This window comes from Mesoplodon mirus, assembly GCF_964341445.2.
Source record: "Mesoplodon mirus genome assembly, chromosome: 15".
NCBI classification, from domain to species: Eukaryota; Metazoa; Chordata; class Mammalia; order Artiodactyla; family Ziphiidae; genus Mesoplodon; species Mesoplodon mirus.
The window spans coordinates 68461436-68481640 of record NC_138991.1 but is presented as its reverse complement, the minus strand read 5'-3'; the positions used below and the strand labels follow the sequence as shown (position 1 = coordinate 68481640).

Here is a 20205-nt window from a genome sequence, read left to right as displayed (position 1 = left end):
GACAGAGGGACCATCTTGCAGGAAAGAACTGCTTGGGGATCCAGCTCCGAGAAGCCCTTGCCTGTGAGCAAGCAGGACACTGCATGTGAGCACGTGTGAGCGCGTGTGACTGTGTGGGACTCTCCTGTGTAACAGGGCTGCAGCTCTGAACAGGACAAACAGCTCCAGCTTTACGTCACAAGACAATGTGAGTGAGTGAGAAGTGCTATGAAGGAGACTGAAGCAGGATACGTGGAAGCAGGAAGCAAGAGCTTGCTATTTGTGCACAATAAACATAACGTATACACAGTAGACACGTGTTTGTTATAGAAGTATTGCTCTACGTAAGTATAAGTATTATGCAGACATAGAGGTATCTACTACATAAAGGTTACATTAGTAACACATATCTCCACTTTTTATCCATCACTTTTATAGGGATGTTATACTGCTGTTTTGCAATGCCGTGATGCACACCAGTATTAAGGACTGAGCTAATTTATTCTATGGGTTCACTACTAGAACATTCTTTGCTTGAAGAACGTCATAGGACATTTTGGCATTCACTAATTCACATGAGAAATAATTTGATTTTCACATCCCTTAGAGTGTTTTTCCATAGCTTTCAGTGTCTGCTTTGTAGATATGGAAAAGCCAACAATTTGTTCTACTAATTATATGGGTTGTGATGGTTTCAGAAATTCAAAGCCTTCTGGGTTTTCACTGTAGTGTAAGAAAAGGACCAAACTCAATATGGCCATTTGAAATTCAGAGCCACATTATAATCAAAATACATGGAGTAAAGAAGAAATAAAATATGGCACACGACACAAATGACACCGTGACACAGATCTGCTGGAAAAGTGACTTAAGACATTCTTTTACCTTGCCTTCCTTGTCTCGCGGGTAAACAGGGTAGTAGAGACAGGACTTATATCCTAAACGGAGGATCTCCTTCAGAAAAAACTTGGTGTAGTGCTGAAAAATGGGGTTCAGGGCAAAGTGATACAGGTGGCCATGCTCTTCGCGTTGGTGGTGACTAAAGTATATGAAGTCTTCAATATTGTAGTGGGATCGTATGTACTCTATATCCTAAAAAAAGAGGTGAGAAAGGACACCTAAGAAGGTTTTAAACAAACGGCATGCACTTTCTGAGAAACATCATTTAAAAATGACTTTAGGTACAATAATGAGAGACAAGTTTTTCCCTCCTATTATTTACTATCTCATTTTCATTGTTCATTTTTTAAAAGCTAAAACTTATGTTTCCTGAAAGTCACTTGTTTTGATGGCTTACTTCTGGAGGGTGGCTCAGAGCTTTGGGATTTGCTCCTCACAGCTGTGCTAAAAACCTGGAGAGCCTTGAGTCCCTGTTCATGGACAGCCTCCCAGTGGCCAGAGCAATGCAATGGAGAAGCACATATACACTACCGTCAAAGAGCCCATGCCAACCATCCACACTGATAATTTCTCATTCATGACATGGAGAGACTTTTGGGGAAAACTGACGAATGCAAAAGACCAGTTAGAGAAACATACAACTCACTCCAGGGGAAACAGAGGTTATCCAGCAAACGGAGGAGAATTTTTTTTAAATTCTACTCAGTGTCCTCAGAGATACCAAAAAAGGATCTCGCATAAAACATAACAAACAAGCTCCTACAAAAAAGGAACAATAAGAGAACAAGGAAGAGACTTGGAAGTTAAACACATGAACTCTGAAATTAAAATTCCAGTAGAAGGCCTGGATAATAGACTAGAGGTGGCTGAACAGTAAATTAGGAATCTGGAAGATAAAATCAAAGACAACTCCTAGAATGAAGAGTAAGAAGTACAAGAGATTAAAAAGTACAAGAAGAAAGGTAAGAGACAGTGAAGGGTCACTTCCATCCAAAAAGGAAGGGAGAATAGAGAAAATGAAAGGGAAGAAATCATTAGTGAAATCATAGAAGAAAGATGTTCCCAAGCTCAAAAGAGGCATAAGATACTTCATAAGAATTTTTGGAATAAAAGGGAAAAACTAATTCTCAAGAGAGAAAGCAAACATACATACATTTATTTACATCAGACTGTATTTTATCCGTAACATTGGATACTGGAAGATAATGAGAGTAAAAACATCAACACTCTGATGAGAAATAATTTGCATAAGAATTCTATTCACAGCTGAATGAGTGTCCAAGTGTGAGGACAGATGAAAACTTGTATATGTGTGTGGACTCAGAGACCCTACCCTCTTCCACTCACTCTCCAAGAATTCTTAAAGATATATTGAATCAAAAGAGAAATGAATCCAAGAACAAGGATAGTTTGAACACATTAGAGAAATAAAGTCGTACGAACATCTCAATAAATGCCGAAACACATTTAATAAAATTCAACACCCATGCGTAACAAAAACTTTTAGTAAACTAGAAATAGGAGAGAAGTTCCTTAACATGATAAAGGGTATCTTCCAACAGCCATGTTCCCAGAAGGGAAGTCTCAATGTTATAATTATCAGTTCTGCCTAAATTGTTCTGTAAAATCTACATAGCCACAAATAAATTCATAGTAAGTATTACAAGGTTTATCTGGAAAAGAAAATACCCAAGTTTAACCAAGAAACTTTAGGCAAAAAATATAAATAAGAGAAGACTTCCCCACCAGATACCAAAGCACATGACAGTGCAATAGATATCAACAAATAAATCCATGGAACAGAACAGAGAGTAAAAATAGACACAGACACATGGAAATTTAATAATATAAAGGCAGCATTTTAAATCAGTAGGGAAAGAATGGACTACTCCGTAATAAATACTTTGGAATAATTGGCTGTGCACTGGGACAAAATAAAATTAGATGTCCACTTACACACATACACGTATGCACGCACACACACGATGCATGAAAATAAGTGCAAGGAAGAATGCTGGAAGGGATAAATGCCTAACTCTCAATAGTGGTAATCCTTTGGGGAGGGAGCTGGGACTTGTTTTTGGTGGTGGAAGGTTATATGAATTTTTAGATGGTGAATGTTTTCATGTACTCTTTGTAATATTTTAAACATTTTGAACCGAAAAAAAGTGGAGACTTGAAAGGCTGCCCAGTGGGATGCAAGCAGATCTACAGCCTTCAGAAAAAGAAGACATTCATCCTAAACAAGTAAAAATGAAACTTCAAAAGAGGCATTGTGTGCTAATTCACGAGAGGAAAAGGCACGATCAAGGGAAGTAGTATCCACTTCACAATTTACCATTTCGTCTCTGATCACTGCAATGCCAACTACTTGTTCTGCAACTTCGGCTACAAATGCCTGCAGTGGTGTTCCATCCTGACAAGAGAAGCAGATATTTTAAGACCCTCAAAAATATTGCTATTAGTGTTTCCGTAAGCTGTCAATAAAGGGTTTCAACAGTGATCACGTAACGACAATGATAAAGCCACCATCCTATCACCACTTACCTCTGGGCCAGGTAATAGATGAAATGCCCTCTTTGTATGCATTTAACCCTCACTCCGACCCTCTGAAGTAAGTATTACCATTACATCTCTACTTCATTTACAAGAAAATAAGGCCTGGGAGGCTGCCTTGCCAAGATCTCCAGCTGGTACGGGATGGATCTATTGATTCAAACCACATTCCTTTGACTGGGAATCTGTTTTCTTTAGCATGACATCAGTGGTTCTCAAACACTGTCATCCCAGGCCCCCTGCGTCCTGAGGATGCTAAAGAGCTTTGGTTCATGTATGTAATGTCTACCACTGTTTTCTATATTACAAATTAAAACTGAGAAAATTTTGAATTCTTTTATTAATTTTTGTTGAATTTATTAATTAAAGCACATGTTTTAGTTTGATAAAAATATTTAGAGAGAAGAGTAGCATTGTTTCATATTTTTGCAAATCTCTTGAATATCTGGCTTAATGGAAGACGGCTGGATTCTCACACCTACTTCTGTATTGTATTCAATCTGTTGTAACATGTTATTTTGGTTGAAATATATGCAAAAAAAATCTGTCTTCACAAAGATACGTAGTTGGAAAAGGGAGAAGTATTTAAATACTATTTTCAGATAATTATGGATATTCTTTGATGTGCCACCAAAACTCAACATGTAGTAAGTAGTGTTTTAAAGATAAGTTGCAATGTGGCTCTGAAACCATGTCAGTGAACTCTGTATACCCTACTACATTAAAATTTATTCGTCTCTTTTGCACTTTGAATCTTTTACCCATGCATGATTTTGTAACATCGGGTACTGTCTATCTGGAAAATATTGATTCATCAAGCTTATGCAGATTTTCCAAATGTTGACCTATTTCATTACAAAATATCAAAACATTACATTTGGTAATATCACCACCAGTCTCATCAGAAAAAGTTTTTTTAAGTTTTGGGAAGCTGTCAAGCTCATGATGGCAGATACTGACTTTCTAAAAGTCTGATTTTTTCTTGAAAGCGTTGACTTTATCATGGGGGAACACATGCTGTCAGTTGTTTCTTTGGAGTGACACTCTCACCTCTCTCATTTTTAAGAAAAAGTCTGCCAACTCCCCAGGACTGAATTACCATATTTTGCCTGCCAGCTGTTCTGTGACAACGGTGCTGCTTCAGCCTGCAATTCAAACAACTGCAGAAACATTTTTCTTGAAACAACCAATATACTTCAGTCTGCAGCCAAGAGCAGTGTGCGCACATCTCATTTTGCTACACAGAATACTGCAAATACATGTACTCAAGGGCTAAGACTTAGTAAGTTAATGTTTACAGCTTCAAGGGAAACTGGCTTTCCCTTTTTTTTGAATTTTAATTAAAATGTCTATGGAGATAGTTGCAGATTCACCAGCAGCTGTAAAAAAACAATACAGAGAGATTCCTTCTACACTTTGCCCAGTATCCCATAATGGTAACCTTTGCAAAACACTGGTATCATATGACAAGCAGGGAACCCACATTGATGCCATTTCGCTTGCGCACGTGCACGTGCGTGTGTGTGTATGTGCGTGTGTATTAAGATCTATGCAATTTTATCCCCTGTGTAGGTTCATATGTCCGCCACGGCAGTCAAGATACTGAACAGTTCCAACACAAGGATCTCGTGGGTTGCCTATTATACCACACCTATCTGCCTCCTGCCCCACTTCCATCCTTAACCCTGGCAACAAACGATCTGTTCTCCAGTTCTAAAATGTTGTCATTTCAAATATGTCATATAAGTGAAATCATACAGTATGTAACCTCTAGGGACTGGCTTATTTTTCCATTTAGCATAATTCTCTGGACATCCACCCAAGCTGATGTATGAATCAACAGTGCATTCCTGAATAGTATGGAGGGTCCCTAAAAAACTAAAAGTAGAACTACCATATGATCCAGCAATCCCACTTCTGGGCATATATCCAGAAAAGATGAAGACTCTAATTTGAAAAGATACATTCACCCCAATGTTCATAGCAGCACTATTGACAATAGCCACGACATGGAAGCAATCTAAATGTCCACCAACAGACGAATGGAGATGTGGTACATATATACAATGCAATATTACTCAGCCATAAAAAGAATGAAATTTTGCCATTTGCAGCAACATGGATGGACCTAGAGATTACCATAGTAAGTGAAGTAAATCAGAGAAAGACAAATACCATATGATATCGCTTATTTGTGGAATCTAAAAAAAAAATGATACAAATGAACTTATTTACAAAACAGAAACAGACTCACAGACATAGAAAACAATCTTATGGTTACCAAAGGGGAAAGGGGAGGGAGGGATAAATTAAGAGTCTGGGATTAACAGATACACACTACTTACTATATATAAAATATATAAACAACAAAGACTTACTGTATAGATACACATATATTTATCTGAATCACTTTGCTGTACCTGAAACTAACACAACATTATAAATCAACTATACTTAAACAAACAAACAAAAAAAACTGGTGCGTCCCTTTGCACTGCTGAGCACTATTCCATGGCATGGAATTGCCACAGCTCACCCTACCCATTCCCCTGCTGGAGGACATCTGGGTTGATTCCAGCTGCTATGAACATTTGTGACCAAGTCTTCATTTCTCTGCGATAAATGCTCAGAGATGATTGTTGCATTTTTTTGTTTGTTTTTTAAGAAACAGCCAAAACGTTCTCCAGAGCAGGGGTACCATTTCACATGCCCACCAGCAACATAGGAGCGATCCAATTTCCCTGCACCTTCACCAGACCTGAGTGGTGTCACTCTTCTTTGTTTTAGCCATTCTCCTGGTGCACAGTGACATCCCGTCATGGGTTTTCTGTTCCTGTTGCTGTGAGCGCATCGCAGCAAACTCGAAGGCCCCTGGGAAGTTTGGTGACACTGCCTCGATCCACATTGAGGTCCCTGAGGTTTTGCCCACCATTGCCTTTCCGCTGAATATCAACTCAGCAGAAAAGGAAAATAATTTCTTACTCTTACTTTGAGCATAGTTTTTACCTCATAGACTCCCTGCATGTGTCTTGGAGACCCCTGTGTCAGTGAGCCAGGAGGGAAGGAACAAACAAAAAAAGAAACAAAGAGACCAAGGCAAACCAAAACAAAAAAAAAACATGTGCTGGAGGGAAGTTTTACTTTAATTCAATGCCTTTATAAATATTAAACATCTCACCACGTTTAGTGTTTGTTGTCTCCCTCTTGATGAATTTAAAATTAACTGAGAGGTTTATCCAAAAGAGCCCATAACTGGGAACTCGCCAGATGACCCCAGAGGTGGAATGAAGAAATACATTGAGGTATATTCATGCAATGAAGTATCAATACTTTACAGCACAATGTGGATGAATCTCACAATCATTGCTGAGCAAAAGAGGCTAGATGTCAGAAAACACACTGTATGATCCCTTTAAATAAAGCTCAAAAGCCAGGCATCTATGATCTTAGAAGTCAAGGTGGTACTGACTGGGGGAAGAGTGACTAAATGAGAGCTTGAAAGGGACTTCCAGTGGGCTGGGGTCAGTCTGTTTCCTGAAACAGGTGCTCGTTATGTGGCGTATTCAAACTGTGAAAGCCATCAAACTTTTTATTGGTTATGCTACAGTGAAAAAAACTTTTTAATACAATTCATCAAGAAGTAATTAAGCATTTCCCTAGCTACATGCATTGCTCCATGTCTGGTGAAGTTAACTGGCCTGGTCCTTAAGAAAGCAGCGATGATGTAAGGACCACTGCTAGCTTGCCCTCTGCAATGGCAAAAGTACAGTACTGTTGCTGTACTAGAGAGAGAACCCAGCATTGGTCATACAGGATCTTCCCAGCCAATCCGATCCATGAGGATGCAGCCAGCGTCCTCAAGGGTATGGACACACCCATCAGCCAGAAGGGCAAAATGGGGTGCTGCTGGGATGGGCACCAGGCACCCCAAGGATCCACTAACCTTGGTCATATTTGCCTATTCCAAGCACTGAGATCTAATTTTGTTATATTTGTCTAGATCAAGTTCAAATTTTCTAGCCCCGTGATAAGAATTTAGGGCATCAGATCAGCCCTCATAGGGCCACTAGTGAGAAGAACAGCCCCACTTCCTTAAACCTCAGTTTCCTTGTTCTTTTCTTCTCCCTCCCACGTTCCAACCCCACCTCCGCCGCTCCCCACCACACGATTCTCCAACTAGTCCCAAGGAAACTTCGGGGTTGAATGTACGTGGGTCATAATGGTCCCAAAACATGAGGAAAAGAAGCTAGTCTGGTCATAGCAGGTACTTACAGGGTCCCTGCGAGCCTCGTTGTACTGCCGTAAATCTTCCAATATGCTTTTACTCAGCATGAGCGTGCTGACGAGATTTTCAACACCAGGAGTATCCGAGAGAGTGGCTAATCTTATTTTAATGGTCCTGGGTAAGGAGAGACACATTTTCTTTTTCAGGTTAAAGTACTAAAATATGTATTCCATCCTCCACCCAAATGGAGACAGAATAGTAACAGATCACACATATAAAATAATATCTGGTAAAATATTTTTTATATAACATTGGGGTTTGATTAACTACTAAAGTAATTCTTCATTCTAGAAAACCTGGAAAACACACATTTTAAAAAGTGCAAACATTGTAAATCAACTATACTTCAATTTTTAAAATGTTTAAAATAATTTAAAAATTAAAATTAAAAAAAGGGAAAGAAGAACAAAGAAAACCCAAAGTCAGCAGAAGGAAGGAAATCATAAAGATCAGAGCAGAAATAAGTGAAATAGAAACGAAGAAAACAATAGCAAATATCAATAAAACTGAAAGTTTGTTCTTTGAGAAGATAAACAAAATTGATAAACCTTTAGCCAGACTCATCAAGAAAAAAGGGACAGGACTCCAATCAATAAAATTATAAATGAAAAAGGAGAAATCACAACTGACACCGCAGAAATACAAAGGATTATAAGAGACTACTACAAAACGACTATACGCCAATAAAATGGACAACCTGGAAGAAACGGACAAATTTTTGGAAAGGTACAATTTTCCAAGACTGAACCAGGAAGAATTAGAAAATATAAGCCGACCTATCACAACTAATGAAAGTGAAACTGTGATTAAAAATCTTCCAACAAACAAAAGCCCAGGACCAGATGGTTTCACAGACGAATTCTATCAAACATTTAGAGAAGAACTAAAACCCATCCTTCCCAAAAATTGCAGAGGGAGGAACACTCCTAAATTCGTTCTACAAAGCCACCATCACCCTGATACCAAAGCCAGACAAAGATATCACAAAAAATGAAAATTACAGGTCAATACCACTGATGAATATAGATGCAAAAATCGTGAAAAGAATACTAGCAAACAGAATCCAACAACACATTAAAAGGATCATACACCATGATCAAGTGGGATTTATCCCAGGAACGCAACGATTCTTCAATATACACAAACCAATCAACATGATACACTATGTTGTCAAATTAAGGAATAAAACCATATGATCATCTAAATAGACAAGGAAAAAGCTTTTGACAAAATACAACACCCATTTATGATAAAAACTCTCCAGAAAATGGGCATAGAGGGAATCTACCTCAACATAATAAAGGACATATATGCAAACACACAGCAAACATCATACTCAATGGTGAAAAACTGAAAGCATTTCCACTAAGATCAGGAACAGCACAAGGCTGTCTACTCTTGCCACTCTTATTCAACATAGTTTTGGAAGTCCTAGCCACGGAAAACAGAGAAGAAAAAGAAATAAAAGGAATACAAATTGGAAAAGAAGAAGTAAAACTGTCACTGTTTGCAGATGACGTGATACTCTACATAGAAAATCCTAAAGATCCCATTATAAAACTACTAGAACTAATCAACGAAATTTGGTAAGGTTGTGGGATACAAAGTTAATGCACAGAAATCACTTGCATTCCTATACACTAACAATGAAAAATCAGAAAGAGAAATTAAGGAAACAATCCCATTTACCACTGCCAAAAAAAAAAGAATAAAATATCTAGGAATAACCTACCTAAGGAGGCAAAAGACTTGTACTCAGAAAACTATAAAACACTGACGAAAGAAATCTAAGATGACATAAACAGATGGAGAAATATGCCATATTCTTGGACTGGAAGAATCAATATTGTGAAAATGACTATACTACCCATAGCAATCTACAGATTCAATGCAATCCCTATTAAACAACCAATGGCATTCTTCACAGAATTAGAACAAAAAATTTTACAATTTGTATGGAAACACAAAAGACTCCAAATAGCCAAAGCAATCTTGAGAAAGAAAAGCGGAGCTGGAGGAATCAGGTTCCCCAACTTTAGACTATACTACAAAGCTACAGTAATCAAGACAGTATGGTACTGGCACATAAACAGAAATATAGATCAATGGTATGGGATAGAAAGCCCAGAGATAAACCCATGCACATATGGTCACCGAATTTATGACTAAGGAGGCAAGAACACACAATGGAGAAAAGACAGCCTCTTCAATAAGTAGTGCTGAGAAAACTGGACAGCTACATGTAAAAGAATGAAATTAGAATACTACCTAACACCATACACAAAAATAAACTCCAAATGGATTAAAGACCTAAATGTAAGACCAGACACTATAAAACTCTTAGAGGAAAACATAGGAAAAACACTCTTTGACATAAATTACAGCAAGATCTTTTTTGACCCACCTCCTAGAGTAATGAAAATAAAACCAAAAATAAACAAATGGAACCTAATTAAACTTAAAAGCTTTGCACAGCAAAGGAAACCATAAGCAAGATGAAAAGACAACCCTCAGAATGGGAGAAAATATTTGCAAATGAAGCAACGAACAAAGGATTAATCTCCAAAATATACAAACAGCTCATGGAGCTCAGTATCAAAAAAACAAACCCAATTAATAAATGGGCGGAAGATCTAAATAGACATTTCACCAAAGAAGACATACAGATGGCCAAGAGGCACATGAAAAGATGTTCAACATCACTTAGTTATTAGAGAAATGCAAATCAAAACTACAATGAGGTATCACCTCACACCAGTCAGAATGGCCATCATCAAAAAATCTACAAACAATAAATGCTGGAGAGGGTGTGGAGAAAAGGGAACCCTTTTGCACTGTTGGTGGGAATGTAAATTGGTATAGCCACTATGGAGAACAGTATGGAGTTCCCTTAAAAATCTAAAAATAGAACTACCATATGACCCAGCAATCCCACTACTGGACATATACCCTAAGAAAACCATAATTCAAAAGGACACATGTACCCCAGTGTTCACTGCAGTGCTATTTACAATAGCCAGGACATGAAACAACCTAAATGTCCAATGATAGATGAATGGATAAAGAAGATGTGGTACATATATACAATGGAGTATTACTCAGCCATATAAAGGAAGGAAATTGGGTGATTTGTAGAGATGTGGATAGACCTAGAGATGGTCATACAGAGTGAAGTAAGCCAGAAAGAGAAAAACAAATATCGTATACTAACACATATACGTGGAATCTAGAAAAATGGTATAGATGAACCTATTTGTAGGGCAGGAATACAGACGTAGATGCAGAGAACAGACATGTGGACACAGTGGGGGAAGCAGTGGGGGGATGAATTGGGAGATTAGGTTCGACATAAATACACGACCATGTGTAAAACAGATAGCTAGTGGGAACCTGCTATACAGTGCAGGGAGCTCAGCTTGGTGCTCCGTGACAACCTAGATGGGTGGGAGGGAGGTCCCGTAGGGTGGGGATATAGGTATACACATAGCTGATTCACTTCACTGTACAGTAGAAACTAACACAACATTGTAAATCAATTTTACTACAATAAAAAAATTAAATTAAAAAATAATTTTAAAATAAAAATTTTTAAAGGACAAAGAATAAGGTTAAAAAAATCACTGATTATACCCATTAACCAGACAACACAATGCCACACTTTAAATTTATTTAATTTAAAATGTTCAGCACCATGCTTTATGTCATACTTACATTGTACATAAAGCCAAATTCTTCCCCCAGTTTTCAAAGTATGTTAAGAAGTTAAAAAAATTACACTGAACCCAGGCGGGCTTCATGAGTCTCAAAATGCTTACTAATTTTATTTTTGATTTCATGTTTTTACGTGAAGTCAAGTAGGACAGTGGAGCATGTCCGGGGCTTGGAGCCTTGGTTCACACGTGGTAGCCACCTCGCACCAGCATCTGTGATGGTTTCTCCCCGATCTGTACCTTGCCCCTGGCACCTCCCCGTCCCTGCCCTGTGACTGCTGACACCCTCTGCCAGGGGTGACGACTGGGTTGCATCGGGGAGCCCCATGTTGAACCATCCCGCTCCACCCTCACTGGGGTCCTGGACACGGGCATGGGGAGGATTGGGGTCAGGTGTGTGCCCCTGGAGTCTAATCAGAGCAGGGTGGTGGCCGTCCTTACCCAGGGTCCCCACCCAGGGCAGGCAGTGCCATGCTGTGTTCGGCCGGCAACTCAGTGTGGAACTCTAGCCCACCCCGTGCCCAGGTATGTAGGACATGCCGGTGCCTGTTTGCCACAGGATGGAGCCGTGGGCCCATGCGAGGGGGAGATGACCTCTCCACCTTAGGCTGGAGTCCCACATTTTCATTTTGTAATGGGTCCTGCATACGATGTAGGGTTCATATAATGCACGCTCTCCAGTCATTGGGGTGTTATTACCAAATAGAGCAGGGCTACTCCTCCTACTATTAATAAAGTGAAATACTCTAACCTACTTAGCTTTCACTTGTAGTGAATATTTGTGCTTACATTTTAATGCATGCTTCCGTTCTATGGACAAAGCAGCATATTTGCCAAGAACAATCTACATCTATAATTAACTGATACAAAGATGATCAATTTACTATCACATTAATAATACAAACAGTATGAGCAATTTTTAAGTGTAAGGTAAGAACTTGATTCTGATATGGCCACCTTATGCCAAAATCTAGTTCAGATGAAGTAAAGATATAAATGTAAAAAACAAGACCACAAAAGTACTAGGAAAATACCCAAGGGCATTAAGACCACATGTTCACAGGAAACCTTGTTCGTGAATGTTCGTAGCAACATTATCCATAATAGTTCCCCAAATGGAAAGAACCCAAATGTCCATCACTTCTGAAGGGATGAACAATATGTGGTCTATCCACACACTGGAATATTATTCAGCCACAGAAGGGAATGAAGTACTGACACAGGCTACAGCAGGGATGAACCTTGAAAAGTGAAAGAAGGCCACCTACTGTTTCATTCCATTTATATGAAATGCCCAGAATAGGCAAGTGTATAGAGACAGGATGTAGATTAGCTGCTGGGGGCTGGGGGGGACAAGGGGACAGGGGTGACTGCAGCATGGGTAAGGGGTATCCTTTGGGGTGATGAATTGTGAATGTACTAAAAACAACAGAATTTTACACTCTGAGTGGGTGAATTGTATAGTGTGAATTATACCTCAATACAGCTGTTACAAAATACACATATATACAATGCCAAAGAAAGATGAAGGGAAAAGGACAGGGGAATGGCAATGAAGAGCTAAAAAAATAAGCTGGTGTGGCAAATAATATCAGGTAAGTTAGACCCTAAGGCAAAAAGCATTATGAGGCAAAGAGGGTCTTTAACTATAAAAGTAAAAGTTCACTAGGAAGATATAACAATATCAAATCTGTAGAGATCTAACAATATAATTTCAGAATACTGAATTAAAAAATGGACATAACTATGACAAGAATATGACGAATTCCACCATCATATTGCTAGAGTTTGAGACACTTTGCTCACAAATTGGTATCGGGCAAAAGATTTAAAATACTGTTGAAGATCTGGATAAAGTTAATCTAAAGGATCTTGCTTCTCCCAGATGAAAACACCTGGACCTCTACCCGTCATCTCGCTCTTACCATCCCAGAGTCTCTGGCAGCTGCCTTAGTCAATGGCTGCTCCATCCTTCCTGTGGTTCAGGCCCAAACCCTTGGCTTAGTCTTGGTTCTCTTTCTCGCACGCCTCACTTCCCGGCAGCACGTCAGCTGGCTCGCCCTGAAACTGCGCCCAGAACCCAACCACTTCTCATGACCTTGGATGCTGGCGCAGCCACCAGTACCTCTTGCCTGGGCTGTTGCAGCAGCACCGTGATGGGTCTTCTTCACTCCCACCTCTGCCGCCCGACAATCCGTCCTCAACAAAGCAGGTAGAGTGACGCTTATAAAATGCTAAGTCAGTACTTCCCTGGTGGTGCAGTGGTTAAGAACCCGCCTGCCAAGGCAGGGGACACGGGTTCGATCCCTGGTCTGGGAAGATCCCACGTGTCGTGGAGCAGCTAAGCCCGTGCGCCACAACTACTGAGCCTGTGCTCTAGAGCCTGCAAGCCACAACTACTGAGCCCGTGTGCCACAACTACTGAAGGCCACACACCCCAGAGCCCGTGAGCTCTAGGGCCTGCATGCCACAACTACTGAGCCTGTGTGCTGCAACTATAGAAGCCCATGTGCCTAGAGCCCGTGCTCCACAACAAGAGAAACCACCACAATGAAGAGTAGCCCCCGCTTGCCGCAACTAGAGAAAGCCCCAGTGCAGTAACAAAGATCCAACGCAGGCAAAAATAAATAAACAAATAAAAAGCTAAGTCAGATCATACCACTCTTCTACTCAAATCCCAGTAAATGCAGGGGTTTTAAGCTCTTTTATGCCAAGGACCCCTCTCAGAAAAGTGTTTTTAAATGCACAAAATAAAATATGTAGGATTGGGCTTCCCTGGTGGCGCAGTGGTTGAGAGTCCGCCTGCCGATGCAGGGGACACGGGTTCGTGCCCCGGTCTGGGAAGATCCCACATGCCGCGGAGCGGCTGGGCCCGTGAGCCATGGCCGCTGGGCCTGCGCGTCCGGAGCCTGTGCTCCGCAACGGGAGAGGCCACAACACTGAGAAGCCCGCGTACCGCAAAAAAAAAAAACAAAAACAAACAAACAAACAAAAAATATGTAGGATTACACTCTATGGCCTCATTAAATGACATGACTCAGCAGTGATCTAATAATCTCCATACTTTTGCTGTATAAATGAGCATAGGCCTTAAGCAACATTTGCAGATATCTGCAAATCCCACGATATGACAGGATAGGAAAATACCTGTTGTTACAATGGAAGAGAAACTTACAGATGCTACTGATACTATTGTGGTCTGTTGCCTACTTTTACAATGGAAGGAGATGCTAGATTTCAGTTAAGCCTTAATAAAAATAAAGATGAGGTTTTCTCCTGAATTCTCCCCGTGGACCAAGGTTAAGGGCCTCAGCAATGATCCCCAAAGTCCTAGGATGTCTGAGCGCCCCTCCTCTGGGATCTCTCCTCTGACTCATCTCGTATTTTCCTCCATAGTACTTCCTACCTTCTATTTATTTTATTCATTGCTTGTCCCCTCTCACTAAAGTAAAACTTCATGAGGATAAGAATTTGGGTCTGTTTGCTCACTGCTGCCTCCCCTTGGCCAGACCAACACCTGGCACATAGTAGGTGCTCAAGCAACATCTGTTGAATGAGTGAATTATACAGCTTGCATGTAGATGGCCAGAGCATTTCCCCCAGGCTTCTGTGCATGACAAATGCTACAACTGAGTTATTAAGAGTGTTGGGGGAGCCACTGTGCTGGCCTTTGCTCTCTGGGTTGTGGGCATCGTCCCCCTCCACCCTACCCTCCCCAAGCCAGGCTCACAGCTCAGACCACATCATGGTCCACTCTGAAAGCCCAGGGCTCTTCCTAGCGCACAGCAGTGCTCACGTGTTCAAAGGGAAAGGGGCCATTTTACTGCCAAGTATCACAAAAACTCAAACGTTATTTCGTTAGTTTGTCCTTGAAAATCTACTGTCGATTAGGGAACACAACCATTTTGTGTTGTATTGTGAAGCTCTCATCTCTGCTACTTACATTTGCCAAAGAAGAGTGTTTCACGATTTACATGAAAGTTCCTAGACTTTCAGGGGAGGACTGAGCAGCAGCGGCATGTATGTGCCCTGCTCTAAGGCCATGCTGTCCAGTCTGGAGGCCACAAGCCACACGTGGCTGCTGAGCGTTGAAAGGTAGCATCTCTGGATCCGGATGTGCTGTCCATGCAAGATACCCACTGAATTCTGCAGACTTGGCCCCAAACGAGAATGTAGACGATCTCACTGATACTTTTTTATACTGATTATATTTGAAAGCAATAATATTTTGACTACAAAGGGTTAACTGATAAATATTGCAATTAGTTTTGACTATTTTTTGATTTTTAAATTACTGAGGCTATTAGAACACTTAAAATCACATACTCTGCGGCTCACTCCGTAGTTCTATTGGAAAAGGCTGCTCTCTATTGCTTCGTGTTTGCCTCTGAATGCTATTTTTCAATTGTTTTCTGCCTAGCTCAAAAAGCAGAATGTAGTTTTGCTCCACAAGTGACCTCTTCACCAGGGCTCTAAGGCAAGTGGCTGGTGTGGATATGACCTGCTTACACGTCGGGAGCCTGTTAGTTCTGCTTTTACCAGGAATAAGATGATGAGGACCTGGAGACGGCAAAAGGGAAACTGTGGCAATAGGTATGTGTCCTAATTGCTTTTATGTGGTAATTGACAGGAGCACCCAGAAAAAGAGAAAAATTAATATGCATAAGAAACAGATCCTCAATTTAAATGCATGCCTTAAAAATCAACGATTCAAGCGGCTTTACTGAGAATGACTCAGTCAGTCATTCTGACTCAGTCAGCCAGACTCTGACTCAACATTCGCTATGTGCCCAGAATGTCCTGGGTGTTGGGAACAAGACAGTCCACAAGGCCTGCCCTCGTGGAGCTGACCTACTATTGATTCCAGAACTATCTTCAGAGAAGTAATTCTGAAATCCCTTCAAATTTTAAATGATGAGAATGAGGTTAGAAATGGACGGGAGTTACGCAGACCTCAGTCTGTGTTTTAGCCATAGAGGGCCTCTGGAAAAATAAAATGACTTCAAAAGAAAGTTGTAGCAGAAACGAACTCAACATTGTAAAGCAATTATACACCAATAAAGATGTTTTAAAAAAAGTTGTAAGGATGCTTAGTGTTTTATTCTCAACATGTGTGATCCTTAATTAAAATGAAATTTTCTTGAAATATACATGGATGTCACACACACATGCACACACCAAAAGGAGACTGCATTTACTGTCAAATTATCGAGCAGCTGTCTTTATTTCTTGCCATATTTTCAGATAAATCATAAAGATTAAGAATAGTCAATTGAGGGTTTACAAAATGATGTCAAGACCTTCTGTGGAATGAACTTTTAATGTGCTAAATAAATATCCAAAGAGACAAAGTTCATTTTGATGTTTACATATCAGAATTGGGGCCTGGCGGGACTGAAACAGATGGCGGGCCCACCAGATATACCTAAACGTGGTCCCACTTTCATCTCTCCACAAGTTTGGAATGAGGAGTTTCTGATCTTCATTCTTTCATTATAACCTCTATACTGAGCCCCTTCCATAACCAGGTGCGGAACCGGGAAGGAAACCACGCCCCCAGCTCCCACCTGTTACACAGGTCACTTTGCATGACCTTCCTGGAAGTGAACACGTGCTCAGTCACCAGGATGGTTTAGCCATTCTTTCCTCAAGGGCTCATACGTGGTTCTAAAGCCACCTTGAATCAGAGAGGCACTTTGCTGTGGCTGCCCTCATCCATCTACAAGGCTTCCTCCAGCCATAGAAAAAGCAAGGTCTCCTGAGGGGTCCTGCGTGGGACTCCCTTGTTTCCTGACCCTTCCCCGTGGTCCTTCACCTCCCTACGGCACTACTCTCTCACACGTCCTCCCTCTGATGTGCTTGGATGCCTCAGGAAATCTAGCCTCTCCACGAAGAAATGATGTCGCCCTTGCCCACAGGTCCCTTCTTGGGTCTGGAAAGTTCTGATTCCCAGGAGTTTTTCTTCTCCTGCTTTTGGCAGACTCTGGCCTCAAAGGTCAGAATTTATAGCATTTAATCAGACTGCATGCATAAAAAAATAGAAAATCATACATAAAAATAGAAGGGAAAAGATTTAACAGTTGATTTTTCGACCCTAAGTTGAACGAATGAATGATTTTAGACACCTAGCAGTCTATGTGTGTGTCGTCCCTCGGCCTTGCAGAATATAGGGCAATTTTTTTTTTTTTTTTTGCGGTATGCGATCCTCTCACTGTTGTGGCCTCTCCCGTTGCGGAGCACAGGCTCCCGACGCGCAGGCTCAGCGGCCATGGCTCACGGGCCCAGCCGCTCCGTGGCATGTGGGATCTTCCTGGACCGGGGCACAAACCCGTGTCCCCTGCATTGGCAGGCGGACTCTCAACCACTGCGCCACCAGGGAAGCCCTATAGGGCAATTTTTTGATGCCAGTAAATTAAAACTAAATGATGGAAAGAAAAAGTAATTTGAGTCTTTCTGAATTCCAAAGGAGTGATCTGTGTAACAGAAACATAAAATAATTCGACAGCCATCAGCATTTCAGTTTAATCCGAACAACAAAACAAAACAATAACCATAAAATAAAGTTTCTCTTGCCTTCTCTTCAAGGAAGCCGATTAAAAGCACGAGAAAGACTGATATCCCTAAAACACCCTCCGTGACAACATGAGCCCAAAATAGGTATAACGGTGACGTCCTAGAAAAAGATGACAACCAGGCATGAGTGAGTCACCCACGGAAAAACACATAAAACAAAAATACTGAAGGAAGGAAACATTTAAAAGCCAACTACCTAAGGGCATTTTTATTTGCTGAGCAAAGTTGACAGTTGGTGGTATGACTCAGCTGTCAATATTTATTCACAGAAAATCATTTCTGGCACAGTAAATATCAGTTGGATGAGTAAGTTCTAAACATAGTCCCCTAAATTAAAAATGGCAAATTTCAGAAAAACATGGTTTGGAAGGGCAGGAAGATGGAATAAGTGGCTGGTTCACCCAAATGTGTCCTCTGCTCATGAATAAAGGAGGAGGAGAGCCGGGGTGATGATGAAGGACGGGCAGCAAAAAGAAAAGGAAAGAGGTCCTTGTACCACACTCCAGACTCAGGTTACATGTGGAAACATCCAGAGATCACTCAGTGAAGTACAGTGTTAAAAAGCATTTAGTTTACGCACATTCCAAATGAAAGCTAACATAAATATTGAGAAACGTCCTCTCAAAGACCAGCCACCACAAAGGAAACAAGAGGGGCCCTCGCGTGGAATCTGTTGACGAGAGAGGTGGCATTGCTAGCGACTGAGTTAGTGATTTGTCCCCGTGCTCAGCAGCATGGCCAAAGGGCAGGTGACAGACACAAATATAACTTCCCAAGGGAAGAAGAACGCGATCGGGTGGGAGACCAGGACACGAGGTCATGACATTTAGAGTAATCAAACTTAAGAGCATGAACGATCCATCCCAAATGTCAAGAGAAGTGAAACAAAAACAATGGAAGGACATGATGTATTTTAAAGCCACGGCAGGAAAAGCGTGGGTGTGGAGGGCTGTGCCCACCTGGCTGTTCCCCTGCCTCCTTCCCCCCCACACCACCCCGCACCTGCATCTCTCATCCCTCTTCGCGATCACCCTCACTCTTACACACGCTGTATCTTCTTGCTCTCCTTTCTTTTGCGTCTTTCTCCTCCACCTGGAGTGCAGGCACCATAAGGGCGAGGGTTTTTGTCAGTTTGGGTCACTTTTGCTTCCCCAGCACCTAGGATGGGGGCGGGCACACCCTGCACACTCAACATCAAGTACAGGGTGAATGAGGGGGGTGTGGGCCTGGGGCCTCTGGGAAAGAAAGCCCACCTGCAGCCAGCTCCCCCCCTGTGGTGGTCACAGGTGTCAGCCATCAGGCCGACGTGAGGGATGCCAACTTCAGGCTGGAACTGACACGGGGGAAGCAGAGTGGACACGGAAAGAAGCCAGGACCCTGAAGATTCAAACCCCAAAGCCCTGCCCATCTCCAGACCTCCCAGCTATGGAGGCCAATGACTGCCCTATGGCTGAAGCCATTCTGAGTTGGGGTTTCTTTTATTTCCAACTGAAAACATTTCCACCAATAATCTAAGTTTTAAAATTTCAAAAGATGGTTTTAGAAGAACTCATGTTGTGAGAAGCATGTTTATGAAAAGACAAGAATTAGATGCAATGTACAGCACAGGGAATATAGCCAATATTTTATAACTTTTATGGAGTATAATCTATAAAAATATTGAATCACTATGTTGTATACCTGATACTAATGTAATATTGTAAGTCACCTATACTTCAATTTAAAAAAAAAAGAATTAGAAAAAGATAAGAGAAATTAAAGCATTACTTTGTATTAGATAAAAATCCACAAGACTGCCATTGTTCAAATATTCTTATAAAATCTAGCCCAGGGGTCTATTTATGAAATATAGAAGGGCCTTAAGAGCTCAACAGGAACTTGATTTAGATTCTTTCCAATACCAGAGTCTCTGGAGGGTTGCAGCCTTAAAGACAACAAAGGCTGACAGCGAAGGCAGACAACGAAGGCAAACAATGCCTTTCCAGGCGGACATTTGATTTTCCTCCCAGGTGCAGAGCGGGGTTTGGCAGCGCGCGGACTTCCGAGCCCGCTAGCGGCGCCTGCCTCCCGGGTGGGACACGCCATAGCCCGCCTGTGACCGGCTCTGCTTAATTTACTCCACGGAAGGCTGCACGTGGGAACTGGCCGCCCGCCTCCAGTGCAGGTGGGGGAAGAGAAAAGGCCTCGGGCCTTGCGCCCCGA

At 41.3% G+C, this 20205-nt stretch overlaps 1 protein-coding gene across 1 annotated transcript in view; it reads right to left on the bottom strand.

Moving 5' to 3' along the window:
* Positions 1-20205, bottom strand: part of CFAP61 (cilia and flagella associated protein 61) — a 250693-nt gene that overhangs the window by 140760 nt on the left and 89728 nt on the right. The window contains exons 14-16 of the mRNA XM_082645893.1: positions 7708-7834; positions 3218-3295; positions 865-1071 (exon numbers count right to left, since the gene is read on the bottom strand). Of these exons, the coding sequence (XP_082502019.1) occupies positions 865-1071; positions 3218-3295; positions 7708-7834 (412 nt within the window). The remainder of the gene's footprint in view (positions 1-864; positions 1072-3217; positions 3296-7707; positions 7835-20205) is intronic.